Genomic DNA, 19856 nt, shown 5'->3' on the forward strand with positions numbered 1-19856 from the left:
CGAGGAAGCTGGCTGAGGGGTGGAAAAAATGAAAGCTTCCTGACTGCTGGATCCAGCCATGCCTGAAGCCATATAGGCTTGGACTTTCCAGTTACTTTAGTTCCTGCATTCCTTTTAATTTTAAGTTTGGTTATTTATTTATTTATTTATTTAGAGAGAATGAATGAGTGGGGAAGGGCCAGAGAGAGAGAGAGAGAGAGAGAGAGAGAGAGAGAGAGAATCCGAAGCAGGTTCCACACTGTCAGCACAGAACCTGACATAGGGCTCAAACCCATGAAATGTAAATTCATGACCTGAGCCAAAATTATGAGTTGGATGCTCAACTGACTGAGCCCCCAGGCGCCCCAGTTCCTGTATCCCTTTTATCTTATTCTTATTTCTTTGGTCTTATCTGGTTTCTGCAACCGAAGGTACCCCAGCCTTTGGCCCCAAGCCAGACATTAGCACTTTCTCTTGTCCACATCGGGTATGGTTTTGGGTCTTATGAACCTTCAGGTCAGAGACTCTGAAGCTGACCAAAGCCACCATGTCAGTGCCTGCGGAGTCTTTAGTGGGTCAATTTTTTTCCTGTTTACTGGGGTGGCTCAGGGTTTCAGAGGCAGGAACAGAGAGGTTGCCTGGATTGAAAGCCCAGCTCCTTCTTTGCTGTGTCATGTGACTCCGGGCACCCTAACCTCTCTGTGCCTCAGTAGATGGGGTGATAGCAACCTCTCTCCCACAGGGTCATTGGGACGCCTCCACGGTGACACGGCTGTGTACCTGCTGTCCTAACTCTCCTTCCAGGGCGGGGCGGGGGGAGGACTGGGAGCCAAAGACGGGGAGGGCTTTGTTGAGGCGGGGAGCGCGGAGCCTGGCCTTGAACCCACACCCCCACCTTCTAGAGTTGTCACCAAGCATTCCTTCCAAGGGACGGAAGCCATGCCAAAGGAGCGCCTTATGCCTTCTGGGCAATTTATCTGCATTTCAAAAATCCCGTCTGAGTGGGTCTCCGTGCTGGGCGGCTGATCTGAGCAAGGTGCTGCTGTGCCGCTCCCTGCCCCAGATGCCACACTGTTTGCTGTCAGAGCGGGTCGGCCCCAAGGTTAGCCCCACGAGGGTGCGGCTCAGGGCCTACGGGGTCCTGGAGGAACGACGCGACGGAGACCTATTCCCTCTGAGCTGTGGCCTGAGCTGGCAGACACCCCCGACTGAGGCGGCGGGGTCCCTCCCCGAGGGCCACCCCAAGGCTCCCCCAGGCCCCGCGGAAGTCAAGGCGGCCTCCCCATGTGCTGGCAGCGGCGCGGCTCCCTGGCTCCCTGGCGCTCTGCCCGGCCGCAGACCGTCTGTTTTCACAGGTGCTGACGGCCCCCGGCCTCTGCTTCCCCAGCACAGGGCGTGCGATGTGTCGGAGCCCACCCCGGGTGACATCATGGCTGTTTCCCTTGGCGCTGAGGCTCACCTCCCCAGACACAGTGCCGCCACCTGCTTCTTGCCCAGGGGGCGGGGGGCGATGGAGCCCGGAGGCCTCCCTGGACATGTGGGGCCCTGGGGCGTGACGCACTTACAGCGAGCCGGCCTCCACGTTGGGGCCCCTCACGTAGAACGGGACCCTGATGTCAAACTCATAGGGCATGGACTTGCCCTTCACCAGGCCGAACTGGCCGATGTGGTAGCCGTGGTCGGCAGTGTAGACGATGTAGGTATTGTCCAGCTCGCCCGTCTCCACCAGCATGTTGTAAATCTGAAATGCAGGGGGGGGGTCAGTGAGGGGTGCAGGGAAGGGGTGTGGCGTCCTGCTGGCCGGCCCTCCCGGAGGGTGGAGAGGTGCGAGCGTTCTCCGGCGTCCCACCCCTGCTTCGGGTCCTCCCTGCACCCGGCTCCTCAGAGGCCCTGGGATGGCAGCCTCCCCACCTCGTCACTTCCCCCCTTCTTCACAGCGCTCTTTCCTGCATGTTTGTGGCTCATCTGTCCCCTGAATTAGAATGTGAGCTCCTCCAGGACAGGGACTTTTGTCACCTTGTTCCCTGCTGTATCCCATGGCGCTGGCACTTGGCCAATGCCTCTGAATGGATGAATGAATGAATGAATGAATGAAGCTGGGCTGTGGCCTGGGGCAGGCGCTGGTGATGTTCAATAGTGCTGTCCCACAGAACCTTCTGGAACGTCAGAACCTGTGCTGTCCAATATGGTGGCCACCAGTCACCGTGTCTACTGAGCATCTGTGCCGTGGCTAGTGTGACTGGGGGGCTGAATCTTAAACCGTATTGATTTTGATTAAATTTAAATAGCCGTGGGTAAATAAAGAGATGTATATTCCAACACAGTGGCATATTCCTCAGCCGTGAAGAGGAAGGGAGTCCTGCCCCAGGCTACGCACAGACACGGCTGGAGGCCGTGGTGCCAAGGGAAACGAGGCAGACACAAGAGGCCACATATCGTGTGATTCAGCGTTTGGGAAACAATCAGAAGACGCAAAGCCAGAGACACCAGGCAGGTTAGTGGTCCCTCAGCACAAAGGGTGAGGAGGTCCTGGGGGCTGAGATGGGGAAACGCTCTGGACTTGACCTGGTGGGCACACAGCTCTGCTCATGTATCAGGACCACTGGACTGTACACTCTAATTGTGCGAATTAGAGGGTATGTGGATTATATTTCAATAAAGCAGCTCGAAACCGTGTCACGTGGCTGCCGTGTGGAACAGAACAGATCTTGCACGATTCCGAAGTTTCGGAAAGGCAGAGGCGTCGCGTCGGGACTGCCCATGGCCTTCTCCCTGGGTCTGCGACACTGCCCGCTCGTTGTGCCTCCGTTGCCACTCGCGGCGGCCACGCTTGGCACCAGGGGCTTGGAGGGGGCGGGGCGGGAGCGGGGCCTACCGTCTCCATGGAGTCGTCCACTGACATGAGGGTCTGGAGGCGTTTCCGCTGCAGCATGTTCGTGAACTCCATGTGGATGGGCTTCATGGGCCCGGTGTAGCGCATGATCCAGTGCTTGTCCGGGTTGGGCGCATAGTTGTAGCTCGGCGTGCTGGGGGGCGGGGCAAACACACACCAGGTCAGGCCGGGAGGGGCCCCCCCCCCCCCCCGCGTCCCCTGTTCCCCCCACTCCCCCTGTACTGCGTGTGCGCCCATCGGGGAGGGCGCTGTGGCGCATCGTGGGCTCCACTGAACCCAGGTGGGTGTTTCTCCGGAGGGTGCTGTGCCTGTGGGAGGGCTGGGGGAGGAGGGTCGGGGGTAGGGGGTTCGGGGGTCGCCCAATGCTACACCCAGAGCCGCACGGGGAGAACCGTCAGCCTCTCCCAGTTGGGCTCTGCCTGCCTGCCCACTCCACATCAGGGCCAAGGTCACAGTCAAGTGTGAGTCCTTTGACACCTCCCCGGAATTCCCGTGGCTCTCTTTTTTTAAAGCAGGGGAGAGGCTCACGTCTGGAGCCTCCAGGAGGCCAGCCCCCTGGCCCCCCCCCCCCCATTTTTTAGCCTCGAGTTGATTTTCAGTGACCTCGGGCAATTGCGCCTTGTGATGATTAAGGCACGACTAGAGACTTTCCTTTTGCGATAGATTTGGGTTAAAAACAAAGAAAAAGAAAAAGGAAGTTGGCTAAAAAGTTCGGTCGATAATAGTCACGCGTGTATGGGGCTCCTGAACGTACTCGCGTCACTACTATTCCTCCCGTTCTCCCGCTCTTCTCCCATCTACCGAAGAGGAAACAGAGGGTCAGAGAAGTTCGGGGGCCTGCCCACGGTCTCCGCGAGCCGGCGGCGGAGCCAGGGGACTCCGTGATTCTGCCGTGATTCTGCCGTGGGCCGGCTGTGACTAAGGGTAACGGGACAAAGACCCGCACCCTCTCACTTCTACGGAGCACTTACCGCGCAGGCGCGGGCCTGCTCAAAGGGTTCACTGCCGCCCACCCTCCAACACTCCCCCGTCCTGGGGTCCGGGGTCCTGGGAGCGGGTGCTGTGTTTACCATCCTCGTGAGAAAGGAGGGCACCGAGGCCCAGCGAGGGGACTGACAGACTCCGGGTTTGAGCTCCAGGACTGGAAACGGTCGCCCACTGCCCCAGGGACACGCAGGCCAGTCTGGAGACTAAGAGCTGGGGCGTGACTTTCGCCAAGAGCCTCAAGCTGGAGGATAAAGCAGTGAAATCCCCGCAGGTCTCACCCTCGGCTGTCAAAGCTGAAAATAAAGTTTTGAGTTTCTGCTGCCTGAAGACAAAAGGCTTTTCAAACTGGCTGTTCAGGGGGCAGGGGGCTGCGGGCAGAGGCAGGGGGCTGTGCGAACAGGCTTCTCGGAGGGGGTAGAAAGCTCGCTAGCGTCGCACCTGCCCCCCCCCCCACCTTCCCGGGCTCTTGAATATCAGATCCTGGGGGGAGAGGCAGCGGTAATGACACTGCAGTTCAGGCAGCCTTGCTGTTGTGGAGACCGTTGCTATGTAGAGCAGGGGTGGGGGTGAGTCACAGCCTTGAGATTCCTTCTAGACTTTGCTTTGAGTCCCTGGCTGGACTCCCGCCGCTAAATCCAGCCCAGCCCCCCAGCCTCCTTTGATTAAGAGCAAGGCCTCACCATCCTGTGGGCCGGCTTAGGGCCTGACCCGCATGTAGAACATTCCCAGGAACAAGCCCCCGGCTGCCCTCCTCCACGCAGGGGCTAGAAGGGGGCTCACGGACACAGCCCCGGAGCTCTTTGGCCGCAGGGGAAAACTGTCCCGCAGGCCCGAGGGGCTGCATTGCAGGATGCAGTTTTGAGCAATCACCCCTGGATCTATTAGAGTCTATTGGGCTGGGGTCTGCCCTCGGGAACAGGACAGCGAGGGGCGGGTCTGGCTGGGGGTCTGCGGGGGGGATGATTTCTGAAGCCCTTTCTCTGGAGATCTCTTTCGGAGTCGGATCTCAGAGCCAGGAGGCTGCAGGGCCTGGAGACCCTGTCTGCCGGCTTGCCAGGTCACCTGTGTAAAAGTCACATTTTCTGAGGAGCTCAGCCATTTGCTGAACAAAGAGGGGAGGCCTCACCTCCTGAGGAATCTGAGGAATGTCTGGTGTGCTCACTACTGGCCCGAAGCATGCATCCCCTCCCCTCTGCCCGGGGTGGAGGGGTGGGGGCGGGGCGCGGGGAGGGGGGCCTGGCCCTCCAGCCCCTCTCTGCGCATCGGGAGCAGGTGGGCCAGAGCTCCGACAAGAGCCTGGCTCCCAGGGGTTCCAGAAGGCCCTTGGGCCCACAATCGGATGCTACCCCTCAAAGGAAGCTCCGGGGGCTGGTGGGGGTTGCAGTGTCTGAGTGTGTGTGTCTCTAGGCGTTTCTGTACGTTTCTGTGTCTGTGTGTCTTCATGTGTGTGTGAATGTGTCTGGGTGCAGATCTGTGTTTATAGGTCCGTATATACGCATCTGTGTCTTCATATGTCTGTGTAATCTGTGCGCTCGTACCTGTGTTTGTGTGTCTGTGTGTATCTGTTTGTATCCTTATGTCTGTGTATCTGTTTCTGTATCTTTATATCTGTGTGTGTCTATGTATATGTGTACATGTGTGTGCATTTGTGTACCTTTGTGTGTATGTGTGTAGCTACATATGTATTTGTACCTTTGTGTATCTGTGTGTATCCGCGCACCTGTTTGTATCTTCACGTCTGTGTATTGGTGCGGGTAGGTGTTGGTGTGTGCTGTGTGTATCTGTTTGCAGAGGTGTTGGAGCAGGCAGAGGGGCCACACGGTGTCAAGCAGCATTTGTGAAAGCCCACGAGGCCCGCGCAAGAACACGACACCAAACTGGAGCAGGTGACAGACTGACAGGAGCCTCCTGATAGAAAGATCTGGAACTCTGACCCACCAGCAGGGCCCCATTCCCTCCTCACCGCCCCCCTCCCCTAGACTGTTATAATTAAATACCCCAGCTGTAGAACTTTCTGGTTTTTGGTTTTATTTTGGAAATGATTATACCCCAGAGATAAGACAGCCTTCCAAACACACCCCTAATAAGGCGAGGAGGGGGGTTCTGGGTAAGTAAGAGCAGGCGTTACTCATGTTCAGTTTCTATAATTTTCCTTTCAAAGGGAAAATAAACGAGCAGGCAGGCAATGTCAAACAATCTCATCATGGAACCCCAGGGCTGCAGGGGAGGAGGGAAGCCGGAACCTCTCTTAAAGGGGAAGCTGCAGAAGCAGCGAGCACCCCCCTCTCGGGCTTCACCCTGAGGTGGGACTGAGCCGGCCCAGCCCCTCCCGCACAGGGGGAGCTCCTGGTGGGAGTGGGGGTGGAGGGCGGGTCGGGGAAGCTGGTGCCCAGGCAGAGAAGTGGGGAGGGGGGCGCGGGCAGGCAGGTCAGGTGTGCAGACAGGCAGTGCCGCAGCCGGAGGGAGGGGTGAGCGGGCGCGATGGCCCCTGGAACCGGTTTGCCATCTGTCCCACCGTCCTTCCCAGAGCCCAGGGGGGATCAGGAGGTTAACACACCGCCTCATCCCCTCCGAGCTGCTTCAGGCGCTGTCAGAACGTAATTACAGCGAGGGGGTGAGGAGAGCAACACATTCTGAGTATAATGAAAATTAAACACCCGGAATATTCCGGCGGATTCCAAATTGCCCTGTCCTTGGTGCCCCAATGTCACAGCCAGGGCTGCTGCATGTCATTGCTACTTGGGAGGTGGCTTGAGGTAGAGAAGAACTTTCCAGAGAGATTTAGTAACCAGCTGGAGGAAGGAGGGCTGGACAGGTGGGCAGAGAGACTAGGGGTGTGACAGGGGTGGGGGTGGGTTCCAGTCCGGCTCTGCCATTTACCAGCTACAAGTTACCTCACCTCTCTGTGCCTCGGTTTTCTCCTCTGTGAAATGGGGACACCAGGTGTGGTAGGCAGCGTGAGTGGCCAATGGAATGTGACACAGCGATGGTGTGTCACTTTTAGATTAGGTTATGAAAGACTCCGGCTTCCATCTCAACCTCTGTCTACCCCAGGCCCCCCAATCCGCTCCTCTCTCTTCAATCATTGGCTCTGGGGGAGGCCAGCTACGGTCACTGGGTTGTGAGGACACTCAAGCCACCCTGTGGGGAGGCTGCGTGGTCTAGGGGCCACCTCAGGTGGTTACAGACCCCCTGACGCCTCAGGAGACCCTGTGCTAGAACCTTCCAGACAGGCCGCTCCCAGTTACCCGACTCAGGGACACTGTGAGGTTAACGCACGTTTGGGTCTTTAGCTGCTCAACTTCAGGGTGGTCTGTGATGCAGCAAAAGATCCCGAGTATTTTAAGGGTCATTGTGACTGTTCAGGGATTTGGTGCGACGCCAGGGACAGGGTGCGGGGCCGGCCACGCAGTCCGCAGCGCAGTAAAGGCTGGTGAATATATTCATGGCCTGATGAAGTGACAGACATCTTCCCCCCCAAAAATGTTTTAAAATGCATAGAACAGGGATGCCCTTGGGTGGCTTAGTCGGTTGAGTGTCCGACTTGCACTCAGGTCGCCATCTCGCAGTTTGCGAGTTCGAGCCCTGCATCGGGCTCTGTGCTGTCAGCCTGTCAGCGCAAAGCCTGCTTCTGATCCTCCATCCCCCTTTCTCTGCCCCTCCCCCGCTTGCGCTCTCCCCCCCTAAAATAAATATAAAAAAAAAAAAGTACAGCATAAAACACACAGGATTATGAAGGAAGCCTATTATACCGCAACGCAGTTTCTACGCACAGACCTCTTGGAGGGAGGATGAGGGCCCCGAGTTCACAACACTGGCCACCTGCTTTGGTCTATTAGCCAGGCTGGCTGGCTTTGCACCCCGGTTTCCCCACAGATGAGCAACGGCTTCCTGGGTTCTTTAAACCAGGAGGATTAGAGAGAAGGCGCCGGTGTGTCCTGCTGTCACCGTCCCAAAGCCCGGCCCTCCCACCTTCTGCTTACATGTGCTGGGATGCGTTGGGGAAGAGGCGTGAGTACTGGGGGGCCGAGTCCTCGGGGCCATGGGGGGCCGCGTGGCTGATGACCATCAGGACGGGCCTGTGTGGGTACGTCTTCTTGGACGTTCGGAAGAAGCTCACGCTGTCGTTGGTGATGAGGTCCGTCAGGTAATCCTGGGGACGGGGAGAGACGGGAGAGTCGGTGAGGAGCTGCTCAGGTGTCAGGTGCCAGGCGTCCACAGCGGGGCGCACGCAGCCGTGACCCCGACGGACAGTCCCCGCGTGCCTGGAGCCCATCGTCTGGGGACAGACACGCAACAAATGAGCAAGTACATGGGGTATCGAATGGTGCTGGTGGAGAAAAATAAGGAGAGAGGGGTTGGGGAGGCTAGGGAGACATTGTGCTTTGTCACTCATTCACAGTAGGTACCACAATAATACTAGCTGGCACTTTTGAGTGCTTATGGTATACAAGGTACGGTGTCAGCTGCTCAAATCCCCATGTAACTGTAGGAAGTGCAGGTGTGATGATAAGCCGCGTTTTCCGGAACAGAAAACTAAGGCACAGGGAAGTTAAATGAATTGCCTGATGTCACTCAGCTGCTAAATGTTGCAGCCACGCCTCCCGAGTCTTGGTTCCTAAGCCTGAACTCTTTCAAGGCTCCAGAAATACCATGAAGCTGGGTGGGTGCATCCCTGTGCTCCTGGCGTGCGGTGCTGGGGACAGGGATGGCTGAACAGGTAAACACAGAATCAAGATAGTGACACAGGGTGACCGACGAAGGAAATAAGCCGCAACCAAGGAGCTGGAGTGGGGGCAGTCAGGGAGGGCCTCCCTGAGGAGGTGACATTTGAGCTGAGACCTGAGTGATGAGAAGTTGGACATGGGAAGATTTTTATCACCGGTGTGCACCCTCCTAGCTGCCTGCTGGGATCCTCGGGCAACCTTTGCTGGGCCTACTCCCAGAGCAGCTGTTTTTTAAAAAAATACATATATTTTAATGTTTGTTTATTTTTGAGAGAGGAAGAGCATGAGTGGGAAAAGGGCAGAGAGAGGGACAAAGGATCTGAAGCAGGCTCTGTGCAGACAACAGAGAGCCTGATGCGGGGCTTGAACCCACGAACCATGAGATCATGACCTGAGCCGAAGCCGGACGTTTAACTGTCTAAGCCACCCAGGCGCCTCAGAGATGCTGCTTTAATTGGTTTGTGGCTTTCCTCCGGCACTGGACTTATTTATTTATTTTATTTTTATTTTTTAAGTTTATTTATTTATTTATTGAGAGAGAGAGAGAGAGAGGGAGAGAGAGAGGGTTCAGGGGAGGGGCAGAGAGAGAAAGAGAATCTTGGGGAAGCTCTGTGCTGACAGAGGGGCTCGAACTCATAAAACCGTGAGATCAGACCTGGGCTGAGATTGAGCTGGATGCTTAACCGACTGAGCCACCCCGGCGCCCCACACATGTTAGGCTTTTTAAAACTTTTTTTTTTTTAATGTTTTATTTATTTTGATACAGAGAGAGACAGAGTATGAGAGGGGGAGGGGCAGAGAGAGAAGGAGATACAGAACCGGAAGCAGGCTCCAGGCTCTGAGCTAGCTGTCAGCACAGAGCCTGATGCGGGGCTTGAACCCACGAACGCGAGATCTGACCTGAGCCGAAGCCGGAGGCTCAACCGACTGAGCCACCCAGGCGCCCCACACATGTTAGGCTTTTTAAAAGCGCCCAGGGATGCCAACGTCCAGCCAGGCCTGAGAATCACTGATCCCGAGGAAGAGTTCCAGGCAGAGGGAATGGCAGGGGCTCCAATGCAGGAAATGAACCTGGCACGTGTTCTAGGATGCTCAGAAGAAGCAGCAGAAAAAACAGGCCAGCTGGGGTCTCCTGAGAGTCAGACCCTCTTAGACGCCAGGCAGGATGAGAGAAGAGTTGGGGCAGAAGTAATGGGCTGAAGCTGGGGGCTTTAAAAGCTCAGCTCGTAAAGGCTCAGCTGAGAAGCTGAGATTTGCCTGAGCTCTTCCTGAACGTGGTAAAAATCTTTAGCTGCTTGTCTCTCACAAAGGTAATGAGTTCTTGGACGTTACCTTCAGCTCCCTGGGGAGCAGTTCTGTCCAAAAGGATAACTTCTAAATGAGATATTATTTCAGAAAAGAAAATGTGAATTAGTAGGTATAGCCTCCACCCTGAAGGGAACAGTATGATGTCACCCAACGGGCGTGCCGTGTGTCTAAGACACACCCTCAGGGACCTTGTACGCTATTCTAAATGCACACGGATGGTCAGTGCAGTGTTATTTATATAGCAAAAATGTATCGCCGTGACCAGCAATAGGAAGGTGATTAATGAACTTAATGTAACGCTGTGCAGATGTTAACAGCGAAACGAATCCATAGTTATGGAGATGGAAAGTTGTCCAAGATACACCGTGAAAGGAAAGAGCAAGCTACTTTCAAATCCAGGCAGGTCCCACCTTTTTGTGGAAAGGGAGGGAGGCGGCGGTGGGTGGAGAGGAGAAGCCAAACCCTTAACTTCATATGCTTGTGAGCACCAAGGAAGAATCTAGAAGGACAGATATCAAAGTGCTAACTGGGATCTGGGATAAAACAGATGGGGAGGAAGTCACTTGCTGCTTTGTATACTTTTTCTGAAATACTTTTTCTGAAGAGTCTTGGGGAGTTCTCCCTAGAACCTATTACATAAAAATAACATTCTAGATCACCTAAATCAAAGAGCTACTGCTGTCTGTGGAGCAAGACCTGAAGGTGCAGGGAAAGTTCTTAAACTCACAAAGCTAACTATGGAAATGGCCCCGAGCAGCTGGGAGCTTGTGCCAAAACTGCTGCCTCCGGCCGGTGGGCAACCAAGGGCCGCAGCTGCTGCCCATAATAATGCCATCTTCACTGCTTGATTTTGGAATGATACGCCTACTGGGCTGTGATTAAACATTTTTTTTTTTTAAGCTACTGTGGGCACCTGGCAGGCTCAGTCGGTTGAATGTCCGACTTTGGCTCAGGTCATGATCTCACATTTGGGAGTTCCAGCCTCGCGTCAGGCTCTGGGCTGACCATTCGGAGCCTGGAGCCTGCTTCAGATTCTGTGTCTCCCTCTCGCTCTGCCCCTACCCTGCTCACGCTCTGTGTCTCTCTCTACGTGTCTCTCTGTCTCTGCGTGCACAGACCTTACAGACCTGACCCTGGGGGAAGGAGGCAGGCTGTGGGACACGCGTGGCTTGATACCATTTACATACAGGCTAAGAACACAGAAAACAATGCTGTATGTTGTTCGAGATCTCTGCCTGTGGAATAATGCACTAAAGGCATCCATGGCCATCAGCAGGAGACCGGTGACCTCCCCGGGAGGGGACAGGCCAGGAAAGGGACCTGGGAGGTCATATGGGGGCCCCTATAACCTGTGATAGTGTGTGTTCAGAAACATACGTGGCGTGACTACCGGGTCTGACTCTCGCGGCTGGCACGTGGGTTTCAAGTGCTAAGAGACATAAAGCTCTTGACACGGGGCCTCGCGCGTAGCCGGCTAACATCATGGCCGTCTTAGCGGTGTGGCAGGTCTCCTGCAGGCCTGACAGCCACCACCCTTCTGGGGCCTCTGCAAAGCCACCCCTATGCTAGCTAAGCCTTTGTTGACCTCTCTGGCTGCCGCAGGACACCTGCAATGACACTGAAGGGGCCACGACGCTTGCTCCGGGGTGGGCCAGGAGGCCCTAGGCTGGCCCCTGAGAACAGGCCATCTCTCCGGCCACAGTCAGGTGTCAGAGTGAGGGACGAGGGGACCTGGGCCTGGGTGGCGGTGGCATTGTCCAGGCCTGGCTGGGGGCAGATTGAACACACAGGAGGTGTCCACTGACGGGCCGGTTTTGCCCTCTGCCCCCTGGTTTCTGGTTTGGGTGAAGGGTGTAGAGATGGGGGTCCAGGAGGACGAGAATGTCAGGGCAAGGGCGGGAGCGCTGAGTCCAGCTCTGGGCAGGTGGAGCTGGGTGCCTGGGCTCAACCATGAGGGTGGGCTCGGCCAGGTCGGTTGTTAACAGGAAGGGTGGGGCAGGTGCAGGGACCAAGCAGGCTGAAAGGTGAATTTTCTAGATGGAACTCACCTCTCTGCCCGCCCCCCATTCCTGCTCTCAGGGGTGAGGTGGGAGGGAGACCATCCCCTGGGGCACTCCTGGCCACGCCCATGCAGGTTCTGGGGCCTTCGCTCCTCATGGGAGCTTAGCTGCCAAAGCTGTGTGACCCCTCCCCTCTGCATCCTGACCCCCCACTGACTGAGCAGTAAACCAAGAGGAACCCAGTGCATCTGTGGGGATCATTATCCAGGGCTCTGGGCAAAAATGTCCATTTCCCCCAACTAGTCATTTAGCAGAGGAAGGGGTGCAGGGTGTGGGGTGTGCTCCGGGGGGGGGGGGGGGGTAGGGAGCTCCGTGACAGCCTGGACCTTCTCAATCCTGGCCTCGGCCTTTGCCGCCGTTTCTCATTTATGTGCTCACTCAGCACCCTGGGTGCCTGTCCCCAGGGTTCAGGGCTTCCTGTTAAGGGCTAGGGATGTGGTCACAGGTGCCTGTCCCCATTGTGCCCATAGTCCTGTGCGGGGTGTGGACAAGCATTCTTGTTAGCGGTAAGAAGAAGGCAGGGGACCTGGGAGGGACAGGGAGATTTTCGGTCACTTAGGATCACCTCTGGCTGCTGGGGGTGGGGACAGAGGCTGTAAGGACAGGAGTGGGGGGGGGACCATGGTTGATGTGACAGAAGCTTCTCTTCTTGCCTGGACCTGGGTGCCTGGGGCAAACGTGTCCCAGGGGGCCTCCTGGGAGATCCTCACACTTCTACCTGTGTTTGAACTTGGGTGAGAGAAGCCACTCACCCCAGAATCTCTCAGGGCACCTCCCCACACAGGAATCTCCTGGCTTCCAGGTTCTGCCTGGGAAGCCCGCCTGTGGGCTGCTTTCAGACTGTGCCTGGAGACCGATTACTTTGTCCCTGAGACCTAGTTTGAGGTGGGGGGGGGGTTGCCTGCACCCAGGGGCGGCCCTCGAGCCCACCTCTTGATATTTTCTCCACTTGGCAAGTCAACCTTCTGTGACGGAGGGTCTCCTTTTCTGAGCCACTGGCTTCCTCGGTCTAAATTATATTCTAAATCATAACGCTGATTCTGCGCCCTGTACGGCACTTCGTGTTCAGAAGATTCACACCCCAGCTTTATCACCTGCTCTCCATGGGCCAACTGCTCACCTTGCTGCACCTCAGTTTCTGCCGCTAAAACACGGCCCTGACAACAGTCCCTTCTTCAGACGGAAGTGTGAGCACTGAATACACGAATGAAGCACTTAGCAAGGAGCCTGGCCCCGAGGAAACCCACCACGAACGCTGCCTCTTTTTATCAGACATTTGCTCAGTTGATCTTCACAGCGACTCTGAGAAGTGGACTTCGGACCCATTTTACAGATGGGGAAATTGAGGTTACTAAATGAACAAGCAATACCCTCAGAGCTAGACCGCAGGCCTTTATAGATTTTGCCCCATCGTTCCCCCCACCCCCCACCCCGCCAAACAAAATCAATGCGTAGAGGGTGGTTTACACTAAGCATCAACAAACCGTTTCTGTAAAGGGTCAGACAGGAAATACTTGAGGCTCTGCGGACAGATGCCCAGTGACGGCTACTCCTCACCAGCTGCCCCTGCAGCAAGGAAGCAGCCACCGGGTGAGTGACCGCGCATGTCCACGCTCCGGGAAAACCTCAGGCACGCTACACTGTAAATTTCAGCTCATGTTCACATGTCACAAAAGTTGCTCTTTTTTGGACTTTTTTTCCAGCTAGTTAAAAATGTAACAACCGTTCTAAGCTCAAAGGTTGGGCAAAAACACTTGGAGGGCAGCGCGTGGCCCGCGGGCCGCAGTTCAGGGAACGGATCGGAAGCCGGAAGGCCGAGGCTTGAAAGCTGCTGGACAACGAGCTAGCTGTGTGGCCTCGTTTCTTGGCCTCTCTGTGCCTCAGTTTCCTCATGTGCCGGATGTGAAGGTAACTATGGTGAGACACACACGGGTTAATTCAGATGGAAGGATTCCAACCATGTCTGGTGCACGTCACGTGGAAGCGGGCGGGAGCCATTTCTCCCCAAGAATGACGCGGCTGAGCTGTCCACGCGAGAAAGAAAACAATACAGACAGATCTGGTCCCCTGTCTTTACCCCTCACCCCTGCTTCCGATCCCCGCCCCTCTCAGCCCTGACCAGGCGGTGTTTTTTTCAGACGCGCTGTTACACGTGTTAGAGTACTGCTCTACGCATCTTTTTACAACAGTCAGATCACACCGTGAAATTCATTCGCTCCTTTCACACAGCAGTGAACAAAACAAAGTCGCATGCCTGCCTTCAGGGGCCTCGTATTCCAATGAGAGGAGACAGAAGATACACCAGGTGTGCTGATCGTGGGGAGGGGGCAGGAGTTGGGGGGGGCATGCCCCAGACACAGGGCGTCTAGGAGACATGGAAATAGGGGCTTGTAGGAGCTCTCTCTGCAACCTGCTCTTTCCATCAGCCCTCTGTCCAAAGCCCTTTTGATGGCTTTACACACAGATCCCCCTCATCTTTTTCTAGAAATCCTCTTGGGTAGGGTTCCTTTGTGGTCATGAAATCATTGCTGCATTGGTGGCCTTTGTTGGTTTCTGTCAATAACAAACAAAGCTGCAATTAACAACTCAGCCGGGTCCCTTCCCTGGAGAGGAGGGAGGCTTCTCAGTGGTCTCACTCAAGTTCACAGAGACCACTGTTCCTCAGGGCCTTGCCCCCACCTGGGCCTCCCTGATGGATGCCCCCCCCCCCCCGGAAGCCTCTTGCCAGACCTGATGCTCCTCATTCCCATCTCCCACTGTCCCGCCTTCCCTGATCCTCTTAGGTGATCAGCGCCGCATCATTCTTTTCTCGTCCTCACTGCCTCTCGGTCCACTTGCCATCAGGACCCTTTCCTGGCATCTGGGCTTGGGATTAGTGACTCAGAACAGAGTCCTCAGAGGGTCTCTGAGGGGAACTTGGGAAGGACCGGCACTTCCTCCCCAGCTGGGCCTCCTGCTGAAGCCACTGAGGCTGGTGACACAGAGGCATGTCACTCTCCAGAGCGCTGGAGCAGGGCTCCCTCTGGTTCCCACTGCCTGCTCCCCTATGCAGGTCCGAACCCTGGACCTGAGCCAGCTCTGACCCTGAAGGGGCCCCCATCCCTCTGTTCCCAGGCATCTGGGAACAGGGAGCCCAGGAATCCCCCCATGGGGCCCATTCACGGGGAGCTGTGTCTGTGGCAGGAAACCCGGTGAAACAGCAGCCGCTGCATGTCCCGTCCTCAGCCCCAGAGGGGCTCTGAGCGTCCCTGGATAACTTGATTACAGGGCTGCCCTGAGAGCAGGCAGGGACATGGCGAGGAATTTCAACAAGGAAGGAGCGGATTTTTTTAGGTATTGGAGGATGAATGAGCCTGTGCTGAGTCTGGGGGAGAGAAGCAGCGAGTTCAGCCCCAGACACTATAATTTGTATTTCTGATTTACAAATCCCCCCATCAGGACTTTGGAAGTAATTCACTCAGCGGTAACCGAGGCCTGCTCTGCGCAGGGTGAGAGGCAGGGTGAGGGGAGAGGGCGCTGTCCACGTGATGCTGCATGTGGTTGCTGCCACCAAGTCTGAACAGATCACACTCGGGGACACATGAGTGGAGATCCTTTGTCAAAGGTAAGAAGGATCGCCGAATGTGCGACGTTTTCAGAAGGGGAGTGGGATAGGGTGCTTTCAGGCCACGGAGCGTCTGGTCCATTTTCATCAGGCTCTAGTCTCTGGCTGCTGTTCCAGCGTCTGGCTCCCTGAGGGCCTCCACTGTCCTTGCCCCTGGCTCCGGAGTGGCACAGGTGACTTACAGCCCAGCGAAACACGGCAGCCCCTGGCCACACTGATTGGTTTGGGCACAGACATGTGACTGATCCAGAGCCAATGAGATGCAGTGAGACTTGCTGGGAATCCTGGGAAGGAGACTCTCACTGGGCAGGAGGTGAGATGACAGAAGGGCGGCCATATTGCCACAAGGGGCAGGGAAAGGAGAGGAGGTGAGGGAGGGAGAAGGAGGAAGGGGAGGGAAGGGAGAGACTGTAAATGGGCTGATGGGAAGAAAACAGAGTGGGGCGCCTGGGTGGCTCAGTCAGTTGAGCGTCCAATTTTGGCTCAGGTCATGGTCTTGTGGTTCGTGGGTTCAAGCCCCACATCGGGCTCTGTGTTGACAGCTAGCTCAGAGCCTGGAGCCTGCTTCAGAGCCTGGAGCATGCTTCAGATTCTGTGTCTCCCTCCCCCCCTCTGTGCCCCTCCCCTGCTCACACTCTTCTCTCAAAAATGAATAAACATTTAAAAAATGTATTAAAAAAAGAAAACAGAGCTTAAAGGAGAAAAGAAACCACCACCTAAAGAACTCGATTGAGCTCCTGGATCCAGCCATGTCTGACGCCGTTACTGCCGGACCAGTTAAATCGGCTGACATCCCCTCCTCCACTGAGCCATTCTGAGTTGAGTTTCAGTTCACAAGCAACTGAGAGAGGCCAGTCTGACTCAAGAAAGGATAAATCCTGTAGTTTAGGACACCCAGGGAACGGCTCATGGAAGGGAAGATGGATAAGACTTGGAAAAATTCAGGGCGGGAGGGCGCTGGCAAAGATTTGGAGATGGTTGTGGTCACCGACAAGGCTGATCTGGTTGGACTGGCTCACGTGGAGAGGATGACACAGGAGGCAGGCCGATGGGACTGTGCGCATGTGTGCACGTGCACGTGTGCTTCTACCTGCGTTGTGGCCTCCGGCTTTAGCCCAAGGCCGTCACTTCAACGGGTAATTACCCACCTCCACATCCCAGACCGCGAGCGCCTGATCTGTTTCTGCAGGATCTCCAGCACCCGACACGGTGTCTGGCATAGACAGCATGGAGTGAATGAGTATCATATCCAAATGTAACTAGTCCGCTCACGCCTAGGATGGCTGGGAAGATCAGAAACACTACTGTAAAACACCCAGCACAGCTGCTTGGACCAACAGAGGTACTCAGTAACAAGATGTGCACATTATGAAGTGTGCAGCGGTGTGCCCATTTCCCAGATGTGGGAACTAAGGCGTTAAGGAGTAGGTAGCACATCCAAGGACACATAAGATGTGTCAAGGCTGGGCTCTGCACCCCTGACTCCAGGAGCGAAGTCACTGCACAGTCCCTGAGGGCGGTGGGCAGACAATGCAATGGGCCACAAAGGCAACACATCCACGGGTCAGGAATGCTTGATTCACATAGGATTCTAGAAAAATGTGACTTAGTTGTCAATGTTTAAAAATCAGATTTCACAGGGGGAAAAAATGCATACATTTGTAGCTTTTGCTGACAAACTAGAAAACCTGGCCCTCTTGGACCCACGTCTCTAGGTGGGACTATCAGGCCTGATGTGAGTTGGCTGCCTTCTCTTGGATACATTCTTCCTAGTCCCCAACACCACCCCTGCCTCCCAAGCACACTGAGCTGGCTATCCTATGTGTGTGCGGCTCATGTGTCCCGTGACTGCTGCCCGGGGGCCTGGCATCGCGGTTCAGAGAGAGACCAGCTAGGGAGGGCGGCTCCGAGAAGTTGTCCTGCTAATGCAGAGAGCCCCGGCTATGACACTCGGTCAGGCCAGGGCCGGGGGCAGTGAGAGTGGGGAAGAGAGAAGGAGGGAAGAGCGTGTGGGGGAAGAATGGATCAACTGTGGGGGTGCAAGGAGCTGGCTTGGAAGATTTAGTTGGGACAGGATTTGCTAGTCTCCAGATTTTCTTTTTTAATGGAAAGTTTGGATGAGACATCACTGTCAGCCCCTTCTCCGCCTCCCTTCCTCCTCCCCTCTCCCCCTCCCCCTTCTCCTCATTTAAGCCAAGAATCAGCAGACTCTAGCCTATGGACCAACCACTGCCTGTTTTTATAAATAAAGTTTTATTAGAACTCACTGCGCTGGTTTACACACACTCCCTACGGTGGCCTTCACACTGCAGTGGCAGACTTGGGTCTATATGGCTGGTAAGGCCGAAAATATGGGGTAAATGGCCCTCTAGACAGGAAGTTTGCATCCTGAACTACTATATATCCAAATATATAACTCCATATAACTCTGTAGCACTATGGAGAAAGGGCTCTTCTGATCATATTAACTTACGTGATCCTCAAAAACCTTTCTGGTCAAACCATAACGAAATAGCACTGGAAAAAAAAAAGACAATACCGGTGCTGACAAGCAACGTGGAGCAACGGGAACCCTTCTAACATTTCTGGTCGGGAATGCACCCCGGTTCAGCCACGTAACCTGTCCTGTGTCCCAGCAATTCTCCCCAGGACAAGAGTATGCATGCCCACCACCCAAAGCCACGGTGAGGATGTTCCCAGCACCCTGATTCATAAGAGAGCCGACTGGAGGCCACCGAAACACCCGTCGGGTCTGAGCGGACACTGACCCGCCATCCACATGTGCCTCACGGCAGCGAGGACACACTGCTGATTATGTGTGGCCACACGGGTGACCGTCACAGGCGTTATGTTAAGGGAAAAAACCTCAACCCGGAAGAGCACACATGTGACTCCATTTCCGTGAGGTTCTGGAACGGGCAGAACCGATCCTCGGTGATAGAAGTCTCCGGGTCACCTCGGGGGTGGGGGTTTTGACTGGAAAGGCGAACAGGGGAGTCTCCTGGGGGCTGGAAACGCTTTATACCTTGATTGCGGGGGTGGGGAAGGGGGCTCCAATCTGGTTCAACAGATGCACACATGCGTGGAAATTCCCCGAGCTGTGCACCTAAGATCTGTGCATGTCACACCTTAGGTCAGTTACACACACTGGGCCTAGAAAGATGAGGGCATGGGGAACAAAGTGACAATGTGACAATGGGACGCCACACAACAGGAGTGCAGGACCGACACCCACACGTGACAACACAGGTGGGTCTCAACTTGGTGCGAAGCAAAGGAAGCGGATTCGGAATTCATGTGTCCCACTGTGCGTCTGCGAGGTGGCTGTCCTCGTGGGGGAAGCTTGGTGGAAGGGGTTACACGAAGGTGCTCTTGGGCCGGCGGTGACACGCTGCTTGCTGACCTGCCTGGGCGCCGCCAGCACGTACCTGCTCGGTTTGCAAAAATTCATGGACCGGTACGCTCTGCGCGTGCGCTTTCCGCAAGAATATTCTGCCTGGGCAGGTGGCGAACAATGCTCGCAGAGACTATTGTTTGGGACATGAAGACACTGAGATGACACACGTGGGCTGCTTGAGGTCACTCATTTAGGTAAGTGTCACCCTCCAAGCCAGGCAGTGAAGGTCCCGGGACACACAGGACTTACCCTGGAGTAATCGAAGCCGTGTTTCTCCTTCACCCCGTTCCGACAGAGCGTGTAGTTATAAAAACGGGAGTTTTTCAGGAGGCCGACCCACTCCTTCCAGCCAGGCGGCACGTAGGAGCCGTTGTACTCATTGAGATACTTCCCGAAGAAAGCTGGAGGGGAGAAGGGTCAGGAGGCCACGTGAGAACGCAGAGAGCAGGAGTCTCCTCTGTCACCCGACCACCGTGTCCCCAAGGGATGAAAACAGCGCTACCCTCTGAGCCACAGAGCCCTTTGCAAGCAAGCAAAGCCTAAAATATAAAATACGTAGGATTAGAGAGAAAGGAAATCAATCTGAAACGTAATACCTGAATATTAAAAGCATATGCCATCTGGTAACATGCCCTTTTAAAAAAGGCTGTAAAAGACCTTGGGAAGAAAAGTAATTTGAAAGTAGCGATAAGTGAGAATATTTGATTTGGTGCAGCCGCTGCTGAGTGACACAGGATCAGTGGTCTGTAGGGGTGACAAAACGACAGATTCCCTCGGGTTATGGCTCGTGGCCACCCTCCTAATTGAAGGCGATGCTAAGTTACGATGTAGGATCGTAAAAATAAGAGTGTGATTCTTTCCTGTTCAAGCTTATGGGCCCCTTGAATCCTGACTCTGACAT

The 19856-nt window shown here is 55.3% G+C and overlaps 1 protein-coding gene across 1 annotated transcript in view; it reads right to left on the reverse strand.

The window, feature by feature from the left end:
- Positions 1-19856, reverse strand: part of SULF2 (sulfatase 2) — a 115818-nt gene that overhangs the window by 18789 nt on the left and 77173 nt on the right. Inside the window, exons 4-7 of the mRNA XM_029916171.1 lie at positions 19205-19356; positions 7843-8012; positions 2855-3005; positions 1545-1720 (exon numbers count right to left, since the gene is read on the reverse strand). Of these exons, the coding sequence (XP_029772031.1) occupies positions 1545-1720; positions 2855-3005; positions 7843-8012; positions 19205-19356 (649 nt within the window). The remainder of the gene's footprint in view (positions 1-1544; positions 1721-2854; positions 3006-7842; positions 8013-19204; positions 19357-19856) is intronic.

This window comes from Suricata suricatta, chromosome 12 (assembly GCF_006229205.1).
Source record: "Suricata suricatta isolate VVHF042 chromosome 12, meerkat_22Aug2017_6uvM2_HiC, whole genome shotgun sequence".
NCBI classification, from domain to species: domain Eukaryota; kingdom Metazoa; phylum Chordata; class Mammalia; order Carnivora; family Herpestidae; genus Suricata; species Suricata suricatta.